Genomic DNA, 20,907 nt, shown 5'->3' with positions numbered 1-20,907 from the left:
ACACTCAATATGTATTTGGTATGTGATTAAAACAACATTTGTTGTATTCTACTCAAGATCTTTCCGACCTGTACAATGTTTTCTCCACGTGTTTTGAAAGTTTGGTGCACAATAAATAATCATATTTCATAAGTTATGAAAATGGAATGCTTCTAATTTGTCAGCAAAATATAAAGCACCTGTTTAGAGTATTTTTTCCTATTTGCATTGTAATGTCCTGTTTCTAAGCTTATACACAACACCCATTTTGCATCATTTTTGTTGGTAAAGAAAGAAAAAATTTAACTAGATTTTTTTTAGTACAGAGCATCAAAGTATACAAACATGTTTATGAATTATTTAAGTAATTAAAGAGCAAATGTACAGTATATGCATGATTTTTTATCTCCTGCCAAAATTTGTTATATGTAGTGGTCGACTGATACATTGCAAAGGCCGATACATTTGCCTGTATCATTCTCCCTCTCTCTCCTCAACAGTTCTCTGTAACTTTTAACTGTCTTGCCTAATGAGCAAATATCAATAAAACCGTCTGCAAATATGTGCATATCTCGTATAAACAGATGTAATAAGCAAACCTCACAAAACTTGAGCAGATCCAGAATCATGTGGAGTGCTCATTTATTTTCCCCTAAAGCACATATTCTATCAGCATCTACTCAGCAGTTTTCTATCACTTTTAAGATTCCTCACGAAAATCCTGCATTTTCTTCCCGCCGAGCGCTCATCTTATATTTTCCTCTAAAGTGCGTATTCAATCAGCCAGAATCAAAACTTCAGGATCAGGATCAAAAGCTCCTCTGATTCACAAATCATGATGGTCAGTACTTGACAATTCAAGAAGGAGATCCAGGCCATAAAACATTTTAGCAATTTTTTATTTATATTATTTAATATATTAAATAAAATATGGTTGCTTTTCTTTTTACCAAACTATATTGTTTCAAACATATTAATTTTGTTTTGCCCACTACATTTTTAAAGTTCATACACCTCATTAAGTTTAATTAAATACTTAACATATATTCTGGATTAATAATGTACTTTGTTTAAAGATTATTCAATTTGGTGAAATGATTTAAAAATAACTCAGTTTAAAGATTATTTAATAACAATATATTTTGTTATACAGTAGGCCTAATTATAATAAGATGGTTATACAGATTTGTCAAATGAATTCAAGTATTATAAACTATAATTTAAATGTAAGGAAATGTTTAGGCTGAATATCAATTTTAAAAGTAGCATTTATAAACAAGTACAGCAAACGTCTAGGTTACGTATGTAACCTCCGTTCCCCGATGGAGGGAACGAGACGTTGTGTCAGAGAAGCGACACTAGGGGTCTCTCTTGAATGCCGATATCCACCTCTGATCTATGAAAAAAGGCCAATGAGAGTTGGCAGCCGGTATTTGCATGTCCCACCCCCGGACATACGGGTATTTAAGCGGCGCAAATACGGGAGTTCATTCAGGATTTTTCTGAGGAGCCGGAAATGGTCCAGCCACAACAGTGGCTCGGCTCAGCGACGTGGCGGGGAAGACACAATGTCTCGAGGTTACATACGTAACCTAGACGTTCCCCTTCTGTCGCTCTCTCCACGTTGTGTCAGAGAAGCGACACTAGGGGTCCCACTTATAAAAGTGCCATGTGCTGAGCCGTGTACGTGAACTGCTGATACAGGAGCGAGCAGGTATTCTTACGTGCAGGACGACCAACTGTATCAGACTGCACATACCCTTCCCCAATGCCCCATTCAAGCCATCAGAATCCTTATCGTTGCCCTGGAGGGGGGAACAAGGTGATGGCCGCCAACCTGGGAATGGGCCAGCCTGGCTGGGCCTCTTTTCTCTCTATGTTTCTCGCATAGAGCAACTACGGCCGGGGCCCTTACACGCATTGAGGGAAGGGGGTCTTAGCCCTTCTTTCAGGGGGAGAAAACCCTGCGGAGGCCACACCTACCCGGCAGGGGAGGCAAAGAGTGGCAAATGCATCACATGGCCTAACAGGACCTATGTGGAAAAGTTGGTGCGGTGGTAGATCCAGCCTCGTAGAGGGGGGAAGCATACAGCACGGCAACCGAGGCAGCTGTAACTGCCTAAGGGAGACACGGGAGTCAGCTCGTGAGGGGACAGTACCGTGGAATTACAAACAGGGGGAGTCCGAGCAGGAGGCCTTACCTGTGGAGCACCTATTCCAGTACAGGTTAGCTTTGGGTACCCGTAGTGGCTTGGGTCGGCGAGTTGCTTTGCTGAACTGCGGACCCAAAAGGGCTAAGGAGGAGTCAACCAGTGACCCAAAGATGGGGTCTCCTGGGAACGGAGGCGCACTATTTTACCTCGGCTGAGGGAAAGGGCGCTTGGCGCAAGCGATTCACCCAGCCAGAATGTCAGTGTGTTACCGAGTTCTACGGGCTCGGACCTGAGAAAACACGGGACGATACTGACTCAACACGGAGATTGTAAAATCTCGAGAAAGTGTTAGGTGTTGCCCACCCTGCTGCTCTGCAGATGTCTGCTAGGGAGGTGCCCCTGGCCAGTGCCCATGAGGACGCAACACCCCTGGTGGAGTGAGCTCGGACCCGCAAGGGGGGGGGGCACGGCCTGGGTGTGATAAGCCAATGAAATGGCGTCAACAACCCAGTGGGCAAGCCTCTGTTTGGAGACAGCGTTCCCTTTCTGCTGTCCCCCGAAGCAGACAAAGAGCTGCTCAGAGCGTCTAGTGCTCTGCGTGCGGTCCAGATAGATACGCAAAGCACGTACTGGACACAGCAACGAAAGGGTTGGGTCTGCCTCCTCCTGCGCTTGCAGGTTCACTACCTGATCCCTGAAAGGTGTGGTAGGAACCTTGGGCACATAGCCCGGTCACCGTCTTAGGATCACGTATGTGTCTGCCGGACTAAACTCCAGGCAAGTGTCGCTAACAGAGAACGCTTGCAGGTCCCTGACCCTCTTGATGGAGGCGAGCGTGATCAGCAGGGCAGTCTTGAGAGAGAGGGCCCTGAGTCCAGCTGAATCTAGCGGCTCGAAGGGGGGTCTCCGGAGGCCCATGAGGATGACCGAGAGATCCCAGGAGGGAAATAGGTTAGGCCGGGAGGGAGTTAGCCTCCGGGCACCTTTGAGGAACCTGACAATTAAGTCGTGCTTACCAAGAGACTTGCCGTCCTTCGTGTAATGGTGAGCCGCGATGGTGGCGACATACACCTTGAGGGTGGAGGGGGACAGCCTCCTCTCCAGCCTCTCCTGAAGAAACACGAGCACTGACCTAACCGCGCACTTCTGTGGGTCTTCGGCTCAGGAAGAACACCAGTTCGCGAACAGACGCCTCTTTAGGGCGTAAAGATGCCTGGTCGAGGGGGCTCTGGCTTGGATGATAGTATCTATGACGGTCGGTGGTAGGCCTGCTAGATCGTCCGCATCCCGTCCAGGGGCCAGACATGGAGGTTCCAGAGGTCTGGGTGCGGGTGCCAGAGCGTGCCCCGTCCCTGAGAAAGAAGGTCCTTCCTCAGGGGAATTCGCCAGGGAGGGGCAGTGGGAGGTTTCTTGGGAGGCAAACAGGTCTACCTGGGCCTTGCCGAACCGGTCCCAGATCAGCTGGACCGACTGGGGGTGGAGCCTCCACTCTCTGCTGGGCAAGCTTTGTCTTGACAGTGTGTCCGCTATCACATTGAGGTTGCCGGGGATGGGAGTGGCGCGCAGTGACTTGAGTCGCTGCTGACTCCAAAGGAGGAGATGACAGGCGAGCTGTGACATGTGGAGAGAGCGTACTCCGCCTTGGCGATTTATGTAGGCTACCACTGTGTTGCTGTCTGTCCTGACTAGGACATGTTTGTCTTGAATTAACGGGAGAAACTTCCTCAGGGCAAAGAGAACAGCCAGCAGCTCTAGGCAGTTGACGTGCTAACGCAGCGGGGCCCGGTTCCAACGGCCCGCAGCTGCGTGCCCGTTGCATACGGCGCCCCAACCCAATTTGGAGGCATCGGTTGTGACCAGAACGCGTCGGGACACCTGCTGCAAGGGTACCCCTGCCCGTAGAAAGCAGAGGTCTGTCCAGGGTTTGAGGGTTTGGCGGCAGGCGGTGGTAACTTTCACATTGTGCGTGCCAGTGCTGAAGTGGTCTCATATGCATCAACCCCAGCGGCGCGGCCACCGTGGAGGATGCCATATGCCCCAGGAGCTGTTGGAATCGTTTTAGCGGGACCACGGTACCTGGCTTGAAGGAAGCGAGGCATTTCAGCACCGACTGAGCATGCTCGTTGGAGAGATGTGCTGTCATTGAGACTGAGTCTAACTCCAAACCGAGAAAAGAGATGCTCTGGACTGGGGTGAGCTTGCTCTTTTCCCAGTTGATCTGAAGCCCCAAACGGCTGAGGTGCCTGAGCACCTGGTCTCTGTGCACGCATAGTAACTCTCGTGAGGGGGCCAGGATGAGCCAGTCGTCGAGGTAATTGAGTATGCCGGCTTCTCAGAGCGGGGAAAGAGCTGCCTCTGCGACTTTCGTGAAGACGCGAGGGGACAGAGACAGGCCGAAGGGGAGGACTTTGTACTGATATGCCTGGCCGTCGAACGCGAACCGTAGAAAGGTTCGATGTCGAGGGCGAATTGAGACGTGGAAGTACGCGTCCTTCAGGTCTACCGCTGCGAACCAATCTAGATGCCGGACACCAGATAGAATTTGTTTTTGGATGAGCATTTTGAACGGGAGTTTGGACAGGGTCCGATTGAAAGGTTGGAGGGACAGGCTCTATCGCGTCCTTGATTAGAAGGGAGGCGATTTCTTTGCGCAGGGACTGGGCACGTTCGCCGTGTACTGCGGAAAAATGAACGGCCACAAAGGGGGGCGGAGGCCTGGCAAACTGAATTGCGTAACCGAGTCGAATGGTCCGGTGCAGCCAGCATGACGGACTGGGCAGTGAAAGCCACGCCTCTAAGCTCCGTGCTAGGGGCACCAAGGGGACAAGTTTTTGGGATGTACCCGGTGGGGCTTCGCAGTGGTGCAGAACAGGTAATGCAGCGTCAGGAGGCAGTGAAGCGGCCCGAGGCTGCGGTGCTGAGAATAGACTCAAAGCACTTACCTTGCTCCACGCACCCGGCAGGGGGCGGGTTCGTGACTCAGGAGGAGGTCTGATGTTGGCGTCCTCTGGACTCATCTGAACCGGCCGGCCGGGGAACAGTCGTGGGGCTGAAGGCGGGGATGCCGCGTCCAGGAAGCCGGGACTGTTGAGGCCTGAAGGCAGAGTGCCATGAGAACGGCATTTGCGGGCCATGTGACCCAGAGACAAAGGAAATAGCTCTTTTATTGAGAAATTGGGTACCGCAGCCCTTGTTAGGGGGTGCGGCAAATGAAAAAACACAAAATTCTCCTCCCGGCCCTCCACCGGGGGACGGAGCGGTCTTACCACCTCCGGAGCTAACATCTTGGACTCTGGGTGGGCTGTCTCAGGAGCGCCTGGGAGCCTTCCGGGTCCTCGAGGGAGTCCGTGAGACAGGGGGCGTGCGCTTCCCTCGGTTGGCTCGACGCTGGGGCTGAGAGCTGGGCCCGGGGTGAGGCGGAGCTGAAGGTTTCTTGGCCGCGGGAGGATGCCCTCGGCGAGCAGACGGGGCATGGGCCATAACGGCAAGTTTGCGGCGAGGCAGTGTGACAAGTGGAGAGGGGTGCTCTCCACGAAGACGTCAGCTCATGCACTTCCGGGAAGAACGGGACTGGGGTGGGACGAGGCTGTGAGCGGCGTCCAGACCCCAGGAACCAGTCGTCCAGCCGTGATGGCTGTGGGGAGGATGGAGGGTTCCAATCCAAGCCCACGCTAGTGGCTGCCTGGGAAAGCATGTCGGTCATCTGCGCGTCGGCCTCAGCCTGGGCGTGCATTCCTGAAAGCGGCAGCCCAGCGGAGTCCTCAGCGTCAGATACCGCGCCCTCCGATGCCGCGGCGAGCTCATCGGCTTCGGTGTCAGGAGGGTAGGCGGACTGGCTGTAAGGCAAGTCGCCGTCACCTCGGGGACGGACGGGAGTCAACGAGCGTGCCGGGGTGCGGGTGGTCCGAGGGGGCATACCCGGCGGAGCTGCACCTGCTGCCATCCCCAAATCGCCTCCATCGCCAACCGCATTGTCCTCAATCCCGTGGGAAGAAGGAGCAACGCAGGGGGTGGCTGGAGTGGCTTGCTTACGGTTGTCTCCACGAAGAGGCTTGCTTACGGTTGTAAGCAAGCCGCGACCGCAACGTTGTCATGGTCATGTTCTCGCAGTGAGAACATGAACCATCCACAAACGCAGCCTCGGTGCGATCGCTACCCAGACAACGCCTGTGGCCGCCTGAAGGGGAGAGCACTCTACCGCATCCAGGAACAACACAGGGGCGGAAAGGCATCTTTATAAAGACGCGTCCTTAAAAGGACGTTCAACGCCGCTGTGTTTTGCTCTTTTAGAGGAAATTACTCTTAAATAAAATCACTCTTTTATGAAAAAAACTTGTGAGAGTTTTTAATCTGCAACTGTCGATGCGCTCAGGGGCAGGAATGCACAGCCGTGCAAACAGGAGAAAGCCGCTGTTGTGCGCCATAGAATCCAACAGCATGCAGCAGAGGAATGTCAGGAACTCTGTGTGTAACACGCAGCAACTGCAGACACGACCATCGGCTCCGAAGAAACGTTCTGAATGAACTCCCGTATTTGCGCCGCTTAAATACCCGTATGTCCGGGAGCGGGACATGCAAATACCGGCTGCCAACTCTCATTGGCCTTTTTTCATAGATCAGAGGTGGATATCGGCGCTCAAGAGAGACCCCTAGTGTCGCTTCTCTGACACAACGTGGAGAGAGCGACAGAAGGGGAACAGAATTGTGCCGAAGGGTTAGGCACAGGCAGGTGAGATGCTAACCGGATGTTAATCTGAATCAAGGGTGTTTTGATTATTGCATACTTACTTAGGGATGCAACAACCTCTCCTACGAACTGAGAAATAAATGTCACAAAAACTGTATATGTAACTGTATAAATGTGTGTGTGTTAGTATATGTCCGTTGCTATAGTCTTTGTGCCATATCTTGGCCCTTTCATTTGTCTATTTGTTGTGTATTTTGTACTTAGTTGTGCCAAGTAAATCTTAAATCTTAAATCAAATATGTTTTTTCATTCCTGTCAGATTTTGAAAAGTTAGTCCTGCCATCAGCATCTGTGTTTTAGTGTTTAGAGTGTGTTCATCCATTCTTGAGAGCCCTGACAGCTGAGGGTTAATGTGCATAATATATAGGACTGTGAGTGTTTGTCAGCATGTTTACCTCTCTGTGTCTCCTCTTTAAGACTGAACTCCGCCTGCTCCTCATCCGACTCTTCTTCATCCAGGCCTAGGATATTAAAAATACCTCAATTACCACACATTTATTCAACTTAAACCACTCTCACCCCACCCATTTGTGACAGGCTTACTCAGTTATCTATTTTAAATATTCACTTATTTTTTTTAGCATTAATATTGTAGTGTATTGATAAAAGGCAAACAAAATTCAGCACAGTTCTATGGGGTTTATACAGTAAATCAGAAACATGGACCAAAAAGCAGTCTAAAGTTACAAATAAAATTGTTATACTTTTAATCAAAAAATAAAAGCTGAAAACACATCCAAACACAACAGCCAAGTTTGCAGGACAGAGTACATATCAAGAAACCATTAGCAGAACAGTTAAAAAATGCTGTCATGCTCTTGAAACTTGATATGGGGGCACCATTCTGCATGCATCAGTTGAAGTTCTGAACAAGATTCTAAGTAGAGACAATATTTTCTATTGTTTTACTGGCTCAAGAGTGATTTTTGCATCTACTGTATATATGCTACAGCTATATAGTTAGGTTACTATAAATGTTATATCAATATATAAGTTAAGGATACTTCTTGTGTAACCAAGGCTATGTTCACACAGACAGAAGAAAATCCAATTATGATACAAAATCTGTTAAGGGTTTTGTAGTCTGAACAGGACAAAAACACAACAAACCACATTAATATATTTTTTAAATGCGTCTGGGTTTTTTTTTTTTGTGTAATTTGTTGTTTGTGACATTTGTTTCATCATATGTTGCAAAGAGAAGACATACACTGCCTTCTAAATGGCATTAATGATACCTTCACAGGGCACTTTGAAGGGAAAACAATGATGGCCATGCTGTAGGATTGTTAGAAGATAATTTTCAATAAAAATAAATGACTTAAAAAGTGTGTTCAGAATGATGCTTTATTACACCTTTCAGCCCTTTGACAGTTGAAGGTAAAGCCTATGGGCATAGGCCGTATGGAACTTCGTAATTTTGGCCAAAATATGATACGTCTCGGAACAACAGAACATTTGTAAACCCTAACAGCATTAAACATAGCATATGCCACCTATCTCTTGTTTTTTTAAGATCTGTATTGAATGGGTTAATATTTGGATACTGCCCTCATAAAAAAAAATCTATTGATAAACTCTCACTCATGGTGAACATATGCTAATTTTCATCGTTACTATAACAACTAGCGTGGGCATGCTGACAAAAGCGACTGCAGTATGAACTGCAAAAAATATCTGATCTGTCCAAATATAACCTACAGTTTGAAAAGTCAGTCTAAAAAATCAGATTTTTCCTCTAGTGTGAACAAGGCCCAAGAGTCAAACAAGATGTTTGGTAGAATGACAAATGAAAGTGAATGGTGACTCAGGCTAAAATGAGAGTGAGTAAATTATATGAATTAATTTTAATTTTGAGATGAACATTCCCTTGAAATCCGTACTGCATTTACTACTTATATAGGTGGTATTTTGGTTGAATATTGTACTTTTTATTGTACATTTTTATACAAAAGGGCAAAGGACTGACTGTCATTAAATAAAAAATGTAGGGGGGTCGGGTGGGTTTCTTGAGCAGAGGTGTTAGACAATCTATCTTCAGTAAAAGTTCAATAATTTTCTGAAATTAAGAAAGTAATGGAGTAAATGATGGGAGATGGTACCCTCTTGTCTGTGCAACTGTCTTTTGACTCTCTTTTGCTCTTGATGTTCATGGTCTCGGAGAGCTACTGTGGATCCTGCCACCCAAGCCTCATACGCCATCTGTCAGGGAACAAGAACATATCTAGTAACTGCATTTGCTTTAGATCTTCAGTGGCCTACAATAGATTAATTGACTGTGACATCACACCACAGGCAGCCGCGCCTCCAGGTTTTATTGAGAAGCAGATTTCAATGGTGGGTTTGGGCAGCACTGCAGTTTTGATCATCTTAAAAGCATTAGTAAATGTTATGTTACTAACCAGTTCTCCTCTCTTGCAAATAATGCTACTATCTCTCTATGCTCCACATTAACATCTTGTCTACATAACATTTTCCCCCTCTCATCCAGGCCAGCCCCTGCTACCAATGTTCTCTGTGAACAGTGCTTTAAATTCAGAGCAGCGGAGAGGAAATTGCACAAATCGAAAGATAGTCACTCCTCTCTTCCTTCTCTACTAACATTTACACTGCAAAAACATCAATCACAGCAAAATTAAGAATTCTTATTGTACTCCCACACTTTTCATAATCTCTAACAGCTAATGACTTTGCTACATTTTTCATAGATAAAATAACAACCATCAGCTGCCAATTCTCCACACCACAAACCCACAAACAAACATTAACATCACACAAACTCATTCATTCTCTCCCCACTTGGAAGCGGAAGTCTCCAAACTTCTCCTTTCCAGCCATCTTACTACCTGCCCTCTTGATCCTATCCCCTCCCACCTCCTTCAAGTCATTTCTCCTACAATATAACCTGCTCTCACTCACATTATTAATACATCTCTTCTCGCTGGTACCTTTCCCTCCACAGTTAAGCAGGCTCGGGAAATCCCACTGCTTAAGAAACCTACCTTAAACCCTGCACTTTTAGAAAACTACAGACCAGTATCCCTCCTCGCATTCATCTCTTAAACACTCTAAAGAGTCATGTTCAACCAAGTCTCATCTTTTCTTAGAAACAACCTGCTAGACAGCTTCCAGTCTGGCTTCAAAAGCCGACATTCTACACAGACTGCCCTGCTGTCAGTTACTGAAGCTCTGAGACTGGCCAGAACAGCATCCAAATCATCTGAACTCATCCTGCTAGATCTGTCTGCTGCATTCGACAAAGTAGACCACCAGATTCTCCTGTCAACCCTCATGACAAAAGGCAACAAAAGTCTTGGAGAGGAAAGGTGTCTAAGTCTCACCAACTAGCTACTGGGGTGCCTCAAGCTTCAGTGCTTGGACCACTCCTCTTCTCCATATAAATGTCATCACTAGTATCTGTTATTCAAGCACATGACAACTTCACCATTCAGCTAGACTTGTCAATGATTACACCATCCAGGACAGCCAGAAATCTTGGAGTTGTGTTTGACGATCATTTGAACTTCACAGACTAATATCATAAGGACTGCCCGATCATGCAGATTTGCCTTGTACAATATTAGGACAATCAGGCCCTTCCTATCAGAGCATGCTACACAACTCCTCGTCCAAGCTCTTGTTCTATCCTGGCTGGATTATTGCAATGCTCTTCTGGCAGGCCTTCCAGCATGTGCTGACAAACCTCTGCAATTAATCCAGAATGTGGCAGAGAGTGAACGTCATGCCTCTCTTCATCAATTTGCACTGTCTGCCAATGTTTGCTCGCATTAAGCTCAAGGCATTGATGCTTGCTTACAGAACAACCACTAGCTCCGCACCCTACTATCTAAACTCACAACTTCAGATGTATGTTCCCTCCAGAAACCTTTGTGCTGCAGGTGAACAGTGCCTCGTGGTGCCATCTCATAGAGGCACAAAATCACTGTCCCGGACCGCTACAGTGATTCATTCTGGTGGAATGAATTGCCTTATTCCACCCAAGCGTCTGTGTCTTTAGTATCTTTAAAAAAAAAAAAACGCTTCTATTGTTCTCCTCATTTGTAAGTCACTTTGGATAAAAGTGTCTGCTAAATAAATAAATGTAAATGTAATACTCCCGTTTGCTTAGCAGGTGTTTGACTGTAACCAGAGATGTCTCCTTGCAACCTAACTGATAAACAATGTTGCAACGCTAGCATTTGTGCTGCAGGTTTACGGTTGTCAAAAGAGAGTATAATATACCATGTTTTATACACCCGAGTTTGCAGGTGTTTGTTAAAATAGCTTTAACATCACGTAATGTAGGAACTGTGACTCATTTATCGACATTACATAATAAAAGTGAATGTCTATTAGAGGTGTGCAGCAAAGCTATTATCTGTATTTGCTTTTTTTCATTTGACAAAATTATCTGTATCTGTGTTCAGATAGAACTGGGTGTTGGCTGGGCTTAAAGAGCGTCAAAACTAAATGAAATGCAAATGTTTTTAAATTACTCTCACATTTATAGTTTATACTAATGAAATATGCCATATACAGTGGGTACGGAAAGTATTCAGACCCCCTTAAATGTTTCACTCTGTTATATTGCAGCCATTTGCTAAAATCATTTAAGTTCATTTTTTTTCCTCATTATTGTACACACAGAACAATAACATATTGACAGAAAAACACAGAATTGTTGACATTTTTGCACATTTATTAAAAAAGAAAAACTGAAATATCACATGGTCCTAAGTATTCAGATCCTTTGCTGTGACACTCATATATTTAACTCAGGTGCTGTCCATTTCTTCTGATCATCCTTGAGGTGGTTCTACACCTTCAATTGAGTCCAGCTGTGTTTGATTATACTGATTGGACTTGATTAGGAAAGCCACACACCTGTCTATATAAGACCTTACAGCTCACAGTGCATGTCAGAGCAAATGAGAATCATGAGGTCAAAGGAGAACTGCCTGAAGAGCTCAGAGACAGAATTGTGGCAAGGCACAGATCTGGCCAAGGTTACAAAAACATTTCTGCTGCCCTTAAGGTTCATAAGAGCACAGTGGCCTCCATAATCCTTAAATGGAAGACGTCTGGGATGACCAGAACCCTTCCTAGAGCTGGCCGTCCGGCCAAACTGAGCTATCGGGGGAGAAGAGCCTTGGTGAGAGAGGTAAAGAAGAACCCAAAGATCACTGTGGCTGAGCTCCAGAGATGCAGTCGGGAGATGGGAGAAAGTTGTATTAAGTCAACCATCACTGCAGCCATCCACCAGTCGGGGCTTTATGGCAGAGTGGCCCGACGGAAGCCTCTCCTCACTGCAAGACACATGAAAGCCTGCATGGAGTTTGCTAAAAAACACCTGAAGGACTCCAAGATGGTGATAAATAAGATTCTCTGGTCTGATGAGACCAAGATCGAACATTTTGGCCTTAATTCTAAGCGGTATGTGTGGAGAAAACCAGGCACTGCTCATCACCTGTCCAATACAGTCTCAACAGTGAAGCATGGTGGTGGCAGCATCATGCTGTGGGGGTGTTTTTCAGCTGCAGGGACGGGACGACTGGTTGCAATCGAGGGAAAGATGAATGCGGCCAAGTACAGGGATATCCTGGACGAAAACCTTCTCCAGAGTGCTCTGGACCTCAGACTGGGCCGAAGGTTCACCTTCCAACAAGACAATGACCCTAAGCACACCGCTAAAATAACGAAGGAGTGGCTTCACAACAACTCCGTGACTGTTCTTGAATGGCCCAGCCAGAGGCCTGACTTAAACCCAATTGAGCATCTCTGGAGAGACCTGAAAATGGCTGTCCACCAACATTTACCATCCAACCTGACAGAACTGGAGAGGATCTGTGAGGAGGAATGGCAGAGGATACCCAAATCCAGATGTGAAAAACTTGTTGCATCTTTCCCAAAAAGACTCAAAAAGGCTGTATTAGATCAAAAGGGTGCTTCTACTAAATACTGAACAAAGGGTCTGAATACTTAGGACCATGTGATATTTCAGTTTTTCTTTTTTAATAAATGTGCAAAAATGTCAACAATTCTGTGTTTTTCTGTCAATATGGGGTGCTGTGTGTACAATAATGAGGAAAAAAAATGAACTTAAATGATTTTAGCAAATGGCTGCAATATAACAAAGAGAGACAAATTTAAGGGGGTCTGAATACTTTCCGTACCCACTGTATATGCCTTTTCATAATAATAGCCTAATAATAATCTTCTTCTTTTGGCTGCTCCCATTAGGGGTCACCACAGTGGACCATCCGAGATCCGCATATTTGTAAAAAATATTTTTATTTTTGGCATTTTCTCCCCTTTTCTCTCCAATTTGGAATGCCCAATTCCCAACACTCCAAGTCCTCATGGTGGCATAGTGACTCGCCTCAATCCGCGTGCCGGAACATGAATCTCAGTTGTCTCAGTGTCTTATCATGTGGCTTGTTGAGTGCATTACCGTGGAGACCTAGCATGTGTGGAGGCATCACACTATTCACTCAACTCGCCACGTGCCCCACCAAGAGCAAGAACCACATTATAGCAACCACAAGGATGTTAACCCAACATTACCCTACCCACCCTTGCAACCGGGCCAATTAGTTGCTTAGGAAGCTGACTAGAGTCACGTGATCCGCATATTTGACTTGGCACAATTTTTGTACGTATGCTACTCCCAAATATAATACAGAGCAGGTGGCGCAGCTGTAAATACCTATAGAACTGAGATCTGGGAATCCAAAATGTTGAACCAAATTTTTTAAAGATTTCAACAATCCACTCTCACAATCCTCTCTGACCAGCTGGAAGGGGACTTATCAATACATAATTTTGGGTTCAGCCATATGCTTGAGGCAACATTAAAATAATTGCTTGAATTTAAACCACTCTTGACACTTTAGTCCATATCGAGTGACAATGCGAGATAACAGGGTGTAACTTACCTTCTCTGATTAGTTTGATAGGATTTGCAATGGCGAAATAGGGGCAGGAACTTCCTGTTCAATACTGGGGTATTAGCTTGAGCACGTAAGTGTCTTTTAATATCTCCAGATCCCGAGAATTTAGAATTCTTTGACATGTTGACTTCATAGAACAGTTATGTAGCAGGGTGTATCGAATCTCACTGGTTTAAGACACAAAAATAATTAAAAACTAGCAAAGTGTGCAGAGCTCAGACAGAATTAAACAGAGTAAACAACTCTAAACCCACAGAACAATGGGGAGATTGAATTGCACCAATTGAAGTGTAGGCTATTAACCTGGCTTGGACATGCCTTACTACTTAGCAATACAAAGCTAGTATACAAGCACACCGAAACTGAAAGCACACGTGAGATGATCATGTGAACAAACATGACTTCAGCACACAGTAAACAAACATCTCCTAGCAACGTTTACAACTCTAAAATGAGTGAAAGAAGTAATAAACACACTTATTATGCTGCTGCTGACTTCTGATGGTAGATTGCTTCTCCTGAGAAGGCAGTTGATAGCGCTGTTCAAGTACTTTACATGGTGTTGGACACACCTTACTACTTAGCAAAACAAAGCTAGTATACCATTGTATTGCAGTTTCATTCATACACGTCATCTTCCAAGCATCGGAATGGAATGCCTTTATGGTCAGAGACTGGAGATATCAAGTAAGGATATCCCACCTGACTTGAATGGAATGCAGCATTAGACCAGGTTACAGCACAGAGTCAGCTCTCCTTAGTCTTCCAACAATCTGTTAATAAAGGTACTGTAGATTCTGGATGTTGTATTAGCCTAATTTTATTGTATTTCAGTGCAGCGTTTGACACAGTTGATCCTGTTGTTCTATTTTGACTGGCTCAATAAGTGTGTTGGTATTCATGGAATGGCCCTAAAGTAGTTTACTTGCTTGATAGAATAGTCTCTGTTAAAACTGGAAATTTCCTCAGCATCAATTACATGTGTGGTTCCACAAGGTTCAATTTTGGTACCAGATATTTCAAATCATGAAATTTCCTATCATTTTTCTTCTGATGATCCTCAAATATACCTGCCTTTAAAGTGTGGTGATGAACGTCTAGGTTACGGAGGGAAGGAGACGTTGTGTCGAAGAAGCGACACTAGGGGTCTCTCGAGTGCCGAATATACCTCTAATCTATGAAAAAAGGCCAATTAGAAATTGGCAAACAGAATTTGCATGTCACGCCCCCGGACATATGGGTATAAACGGTGGGGAAATACATGTTACATTCAGGATTTTTCTGAGGAGCCGACAAAGGTCCGGCAGCAACAGTGGCTCGGCTCTGCGACGTGGCCGGGAGGACACAAAGTCTCATTCCCTCCATCAGGGAATGGAGGTTCCATCTGTAAACTAGACGTTCTCTGTCTGTCGCACACTTCTACGTTGTGTCGAAGAAGCGACACTAGGGGTCCGATTTAAATCACGCCATGCGCTGAGCCGTGTACATGTACTGCTGACACAGGAGCGGGCAGGTATGTAACGTGCCAAATCAACCAGCTGTATCAGGCTGCACATACCCTTCCCCAATGCCCCATAAAGTCATCGAAAGCCTTCTGGTTCTATACCCTTGACAGGGGAACATGGCGACGCTGCCAAGTCTGGGAACGGGCTGAGCCGGGCCTCTTTGGTCTCTATGTTACTCACATAGAGTCTTACTCCAATTCTTTCAGGGGGAAAAGACCCTGCAGAGACCAGACCTGCCCAGAGAGGGGGAGGTAAAAGTGATGACATACACCACATGGGTTTTTAGGTCACATGTGGGAAGTGATCCTGCTTCTTCAGAGGGAGGAGTTGCTACAGACACGGCAACCAAGGGGCAGTGGGAAAGGGAGGGGAGGGAGACGCGGGTCCGCTCGTAAGGGCTCTGTACCATGGAAAATACACACAGGGGGAAGTCCACATAGGAGCCCTGACCTGTGGAACACCTATTCCAGTACAGGGTAGATTTGAGACCCGCAGTGGATTGGGTCGGCAAATTCCTCCGCTGAATTGTGGACCCAAAGGTCTAGGGAGGAGTCATCCAGGGAGCCGAGTGAGTGGGATCAACTGGGAGAAAAAGCGCATGATTTTACCTCAACCGAGGGAAAGGGCGCTTGGTGAAAGTGATCCACCCGGTCAGTCCGTCAGCATGTTACCGAGTTCTACTGGCTCGGACCTGAGAAAACACTGGACGAAACTGACTGTACCCTGAGATTTTTAAATCTCGCAAATGTATTAGGTGTTGCCCAACCCGATGCTCTGCATATGTCTGCCAGGGAGGTGCCTCTGGCCAGTGCCCATGAGGACACAACATTCCTTGTTGAGTGTGCTCGGACCCGCAGGAGGGGGGGGGCACAGCCTGGGTGTGACAGGCCAATGAAGGGGTAGAAGGGGCTCTGGCTTGGTTGATCGTGTCCACGACTGCAGGTGGTAGATCAGCTAGATCTTCTGCATCCCGTCCAGGGGACAGACATGCATGTTCCAGAGGTCTGGTTGTGGATGCCAGAGCGTGCCCCATCCCTGAGAAAGAAGGTCTTTCATCAGGGGAATTTCTCAGGGAGTGGCTGTCGCGAGGAGTACGAGGTCCGAGAACCAAGCCCAGGTTGGCCAATAGGGAGCCACTAGAGTGACTTGTTCCTCATCCTCCCTGACCTTGCACAGCACCTGTACAAGAAGGCTCACTGGGGGAAATGCGTACTTGCGCAGCCACGTGGGCCAGCTGTGTGCCAGTGCATATGCCCCGAGGGGAGCCTCTGTTCGGGCATACCAGAGCGGGCAGTGGGAGGTCTCTTGGGAGGCAAACAGGTCTACCTGAGCCTACAAATGCCTCCACTCTCCACTGGGCAAGGGTTGTCGTGATAGCGCGTCCACCACCACATTGAGGTTGCCAGGGATTTGAGTGGCACGCAGCAACTTGAGTAGCCGCTGGCTCCAATGGAGGAGACGAGCGGTAGAAACCTCCACAGGGCAAAGAATACAGTCAACAACTCTAGGCAGTTGATGTGCCAGCACCCCCGCGGCTGCGTGCCCGTTGCACACCGACACAATTTGGAGGCGTTGGTCGTGACCAGGACGCGTCAGGACACCTGCTGCAAGGGGACTCCTGCCCCCAGAAAGTAGAGGTCTGTCCAGGATTTGAATGTTTGGTGGCAGGCGGGGTTGACCATCACACATGACGCCATATGCCTCTGGAAAAGTTTTAAAGGTACCGCAGTGCCTGGCCTGAAGGCAGCGAGGCATTCCAGCACTGACTGTACATCTGGGCATCAGCCTCAGCCTGGGAATGCTGGTGTTGTAGAAATTTTCGATAATCAATGGTCAAGGACTCAGTCAGCACACAGGAATGCCATCTGTTTGTCCGATCTGGAAGGAGAGAAGACATTGGGAAATTTATGTTTGAACAAGGGACAGTATTTACGACTGAAAAGCAGAACAGAGACACCTCGGTCCAGGCTGAGTGGGGACCTCTGCCCTCTTCAGGTCAGAGGTCATGTAGTACAGGGGGGTACGTTTGGGCTGGTTAATAGTAAATCAGGCTTAGTAGCCTAGTCCCTGTATCAGAGGGAGAGAAGGGGGGAGTAAGATCTGCTTCTGCCAGTTGACCTCGGGGGGGAGAATTGTATAAGAACGGCAGCCCTGCCTGATAAAAACACTCTCTCATGACACAGACGAGTTGCTGTGTACTGACTGGGTCTTCTTGCAAGAATAAATAATTTTAAAAGACTGTTTGACTCTGAGTGTCTCTTATGCAGTGATAATGGTTGGTTGATAATTTTTTTTGCCACAACACTGGCCCAAAGGCGGCAGGGGTGGAAAGGCATCTTTATAAAGACGCGTCCTGAAAAGGACGTTCAACGCTGCTGTGTATTGCTCTTTTAGAGGAAAATTACTCTTTTAACAAACAATTCTTTTAGTTTGCGCTGTCGAAGCACCCAAGGGCAAACTGCACTGCCGTGCAGAGAAGGACAAAGCCGCTGAAGTGCGCCGTAGATCCAACAGCAGATTGCTCAGAGGTAAGAGGAACAGGTGTGTGACTCGCAGCTCGCTGCATACGCGATCATCGGCTCCGAAGAAAATTTCGGAATGAAACAGATGTATTTCCCCGCCTTATACCCGTATGTCCGCAAATTCTGTCTGCCAATTTCTCATTGGCCTTTTTTCATAGATCAAAGGTATATTTGGTGCTCAAGAGAGACCCCTAGTGTCACTTCTTCGACACAACGTTGAAGTGAGCGACAGACGGGGAACCATATTTTAGATGTTTTTTGGAGTGTCTGCATGATGTTAAAATTCATGTCTAAAATCTGGGTGTGAATTTTGACAATTTTCATTTTTTTAATTCCCCAAAAGCATTAATCTGCTTATCAAGAGTAGCTTCTTCCATGTTAGAGCCATTGCATAGATCAAACTTATCCTCTTATTCACTGACTTGGAGAAAGTTACACATGCATTTATGTCTTCTTGCCTTGACTACTGCAATCCTTATACTTGGGTATAAGTCAGTCTCCCCTTTCTCATCTGCAGATAGTTCAAAATGCTGCTACAAGGCTTTTGTTTTAACTAATATCAGGAAGAGGGACCATATTTCACCTATACCTATTTCTCCACTGGTTACCAGTTAAATTCAAAATCCAATCTAATGTGTTGTTATATGTTTTTAAAGCTTTACAAGTAATGGTACCTGGTTAAATTTCTGAGCTCATTATCTTCCGTCATACTTAAAGGTCTCTCAGATCATCCAAGACAACTGCTCCTCACTGTCCCATGACCATGTTTAAAGTGTAAAGGTGGCCGTGGTTTTCCTGTTGCTGCTCCCAGATTGTGGAATAGTTTACCATTGCATGTTAGGTCCTCCACCTCTATTAACATGTTTAAAAGCCACCACGAGGCTCACCTGTTCTCTTTGGCCTTTGAAACAACATAATGGTCATTGTGTTGGACAAATCTAAATAAGTTTTACTTGTTTTATGGTTTTTATATTTTTAAATGTTTTATGGTGTGTTTGATCTATATGTACATCATTTTGGTCTATGTTGTAGTTTTTAAAATGCTTGATAAATAAATTCCAAATTGACGTTGCACATTCAGTAGTCTTGGCAAACCTTAGTATGCATGCATGACTTTTCTTTTATTTTCACCTGAAAAGCAGTTTTCTTCTTCGGTAAAGTGTCATCCTGTGTTCTGCCCTGTATCTCCTCCTCTTCCTCACTGTCACTTTCAAACAGATGATAGCCACAATCTCCATCTAGACACACACACATTAGTTTGCTCTTCACATTAAAGACACACAGATTACACTTTCATCCAGTACGTTATTTTATGATGTTCGGAAAGTATTATTGCGAATTTGAAACTTTTTCTGTTTTTTAAGGATCTGGAGGTTGTTATACATGCTTTTATTTCTTCTAGACTGGATTGCTGTAATACATTGGATTATTATGGTATTTCTCATGCCTCACTATCACATCAGCAGTTAATTCAAAATGCTGCTGCTCGGCTTCTGACTGGAATTAGGAAGCATGCTAGTAAATCACCTGTGTTGGCATCTCTCCATCGGCTCCCAGTTAAATTCTGAATTCAGTATAAGATTTTATTATTTTTTTTAAGGATCTGCATGGCTTGGCACTTCCTGCCATTGCAGAACTCCTTCAGCAATATACGTCTTCTAGACCTCGAAGGTCATCACAGGGTTTTCTTTTAATCATTACTTAGTCTTGTAAAAAATCAAAAGGAGATTGTGCCTGCTTTGTTGGGGCTCCTCGCCTTTGGGATAATTTACCTCTCCATATCAGTTCCTGTACAACAGTTGATGTTTTTTAAATCTCATTTGAAGATTCATCTCTTCTCTCTTGCTTTTGACTGTGTATAGAGTGTGTAAATATATTTATTTGTGTTGCTATTGTATTTATGTACTCTGTGCATGATTTGTTTAGGTTTCCTTTATATATAGCACTTTATAGCATACGTGTTTTTTTTAAATGTGCTATAGAAATAAATGTGATTGATTGATTAATAATTGATTGATTGATATTATGATTCTGCTGCGATAGTCTAAGTGCAGTCAGATGCATCAACACTACCAGAAGACTTTGGTGTATGTGAGGTAGGTGAAGTGAGCTGATGAGGGTTCTTCTGTTTTGACTGGATTTTCTCCATCCTGTGGGACCAAAATGAAACTGGGTTTATATTTACTGCATACACATTTAAGGCATTCCATCATATATAATCAAAAACACATACTGTTTCTTCAGTGACACCACAGATTTTTTCTCCATCTCTAATCTGGCTGCCACCCTTTTCTTCACTTTGGCTTCGAACAACTCTGCACCTCTAAAAATAAAAAAAATATTTGAATACCCCAAGATGTTTTTAAAAAGATTTCCCGAACACTCTTAATGCATATTAGGTAGTCTTGCTCTGAACTCATCACATTGGTTGAGCCAATGTTGCTATTTCGGGCTGCTCAGACAAACTGAGCAATGTTTTGATCATGGTTCGAATTACACAATGGCCTTTGGGGGGTAGGGGCTTGTTGTTGTTGTTGGGGATTATGATTTTATTATACACTTTATGTTAAGGTTATACGTTAACACGTGCACATATAATGTATTATATTCCAATTTAGGTTTCAAGAAATAACAATGAATATTTTTTCACGCATTTCTTCATCTTTGAATATCTGGTTTATGTTAATTTATACATACAATATTGTTCATTGTTTGTTCATGTTAATTCTTAATGATGTTACATTACTGATTTATAATATTCAATATTAGCGTATGTAGAAATTGTCATATACCATGATAAAATGTTTTGTAAAAATATTGTTCATTTTTCATGTTAATTAATTGTGTAATGTTAACGTATACACACAACACAACCTTATTGTAATAAGTTACCGATACATGTAATAAAAATGAATCAAGCAATACGTCCATGGATAGACTATCTAAATGCAAATATTATCATGCACTATCAACTTATCAACTTCTCTTCACTAAATAGTAAAAAAAAAAACTTCCCTCTTTGTTCTCATTCTATGGCTCATGTTGTCTTCA

General features: G+C 45.1%; 1 protein-coding gene across 1 annotated transcript in view; it reads right to left on the bottom strand.

Annotated features, from left to right (window-relative positions):
* The window catches only part of si:dkey-11f4.7 (piezo-type mechanosensitive ion channel component 2), a 554,199-nt gene that overhangs the window by 164,583 nt on the left and 368,709 nt on the right, over positions 1 to 20,907 (bottom strand). The window contains exons 29-33 of the mRNA XM_052147980.1: positions 20,090 to 20,179; positions 19,930 to 20,006; positions 18,988 to 19,094; positions 8,982 to 9,081; positions 7,275 to 7,340 (exon numbers count right to left, since the gene is read on the bottom strand). Of these exons, the coding sequence (XP_052003940.1) occupies positions 7,275 to 7,340; positions 8,982 to 9,081; positions 18,988 to 19,094; positions 19,930 to 20,006; positions 20,090 to 20,179 (440 nt within the window). The remainder of the gene's footprint in view (positions 1 to 7,274; positions 7,341 to 8,981; positions 9,082 to 18,987; positions 19,095 to 19,929; positions 20,007 to 20,089; positions 20,180 to 20,907) is intronic.

Source organism: Xyrauchen texanus, chromosome 18 (assembly GCF_025860055.1).
Source record: "Xyrauchen texanus isolate HMW12.3.18 chromosome 18, RBS_HiC_50CHRs, whole genome shotgun sequence".
Classification (NCBI taxonomy): domain Eukaryota; kingdom Metazoa; phylum Chordata; class Actinopteri; order Cypriniformes; family Catostomidae; genus Xyrauchen; species Xyrauchen texanus.
Note: the sequence above shows the minus strand (reverse complement) of the source record. Positions and strands in the feature narration are given on the sequence as shown.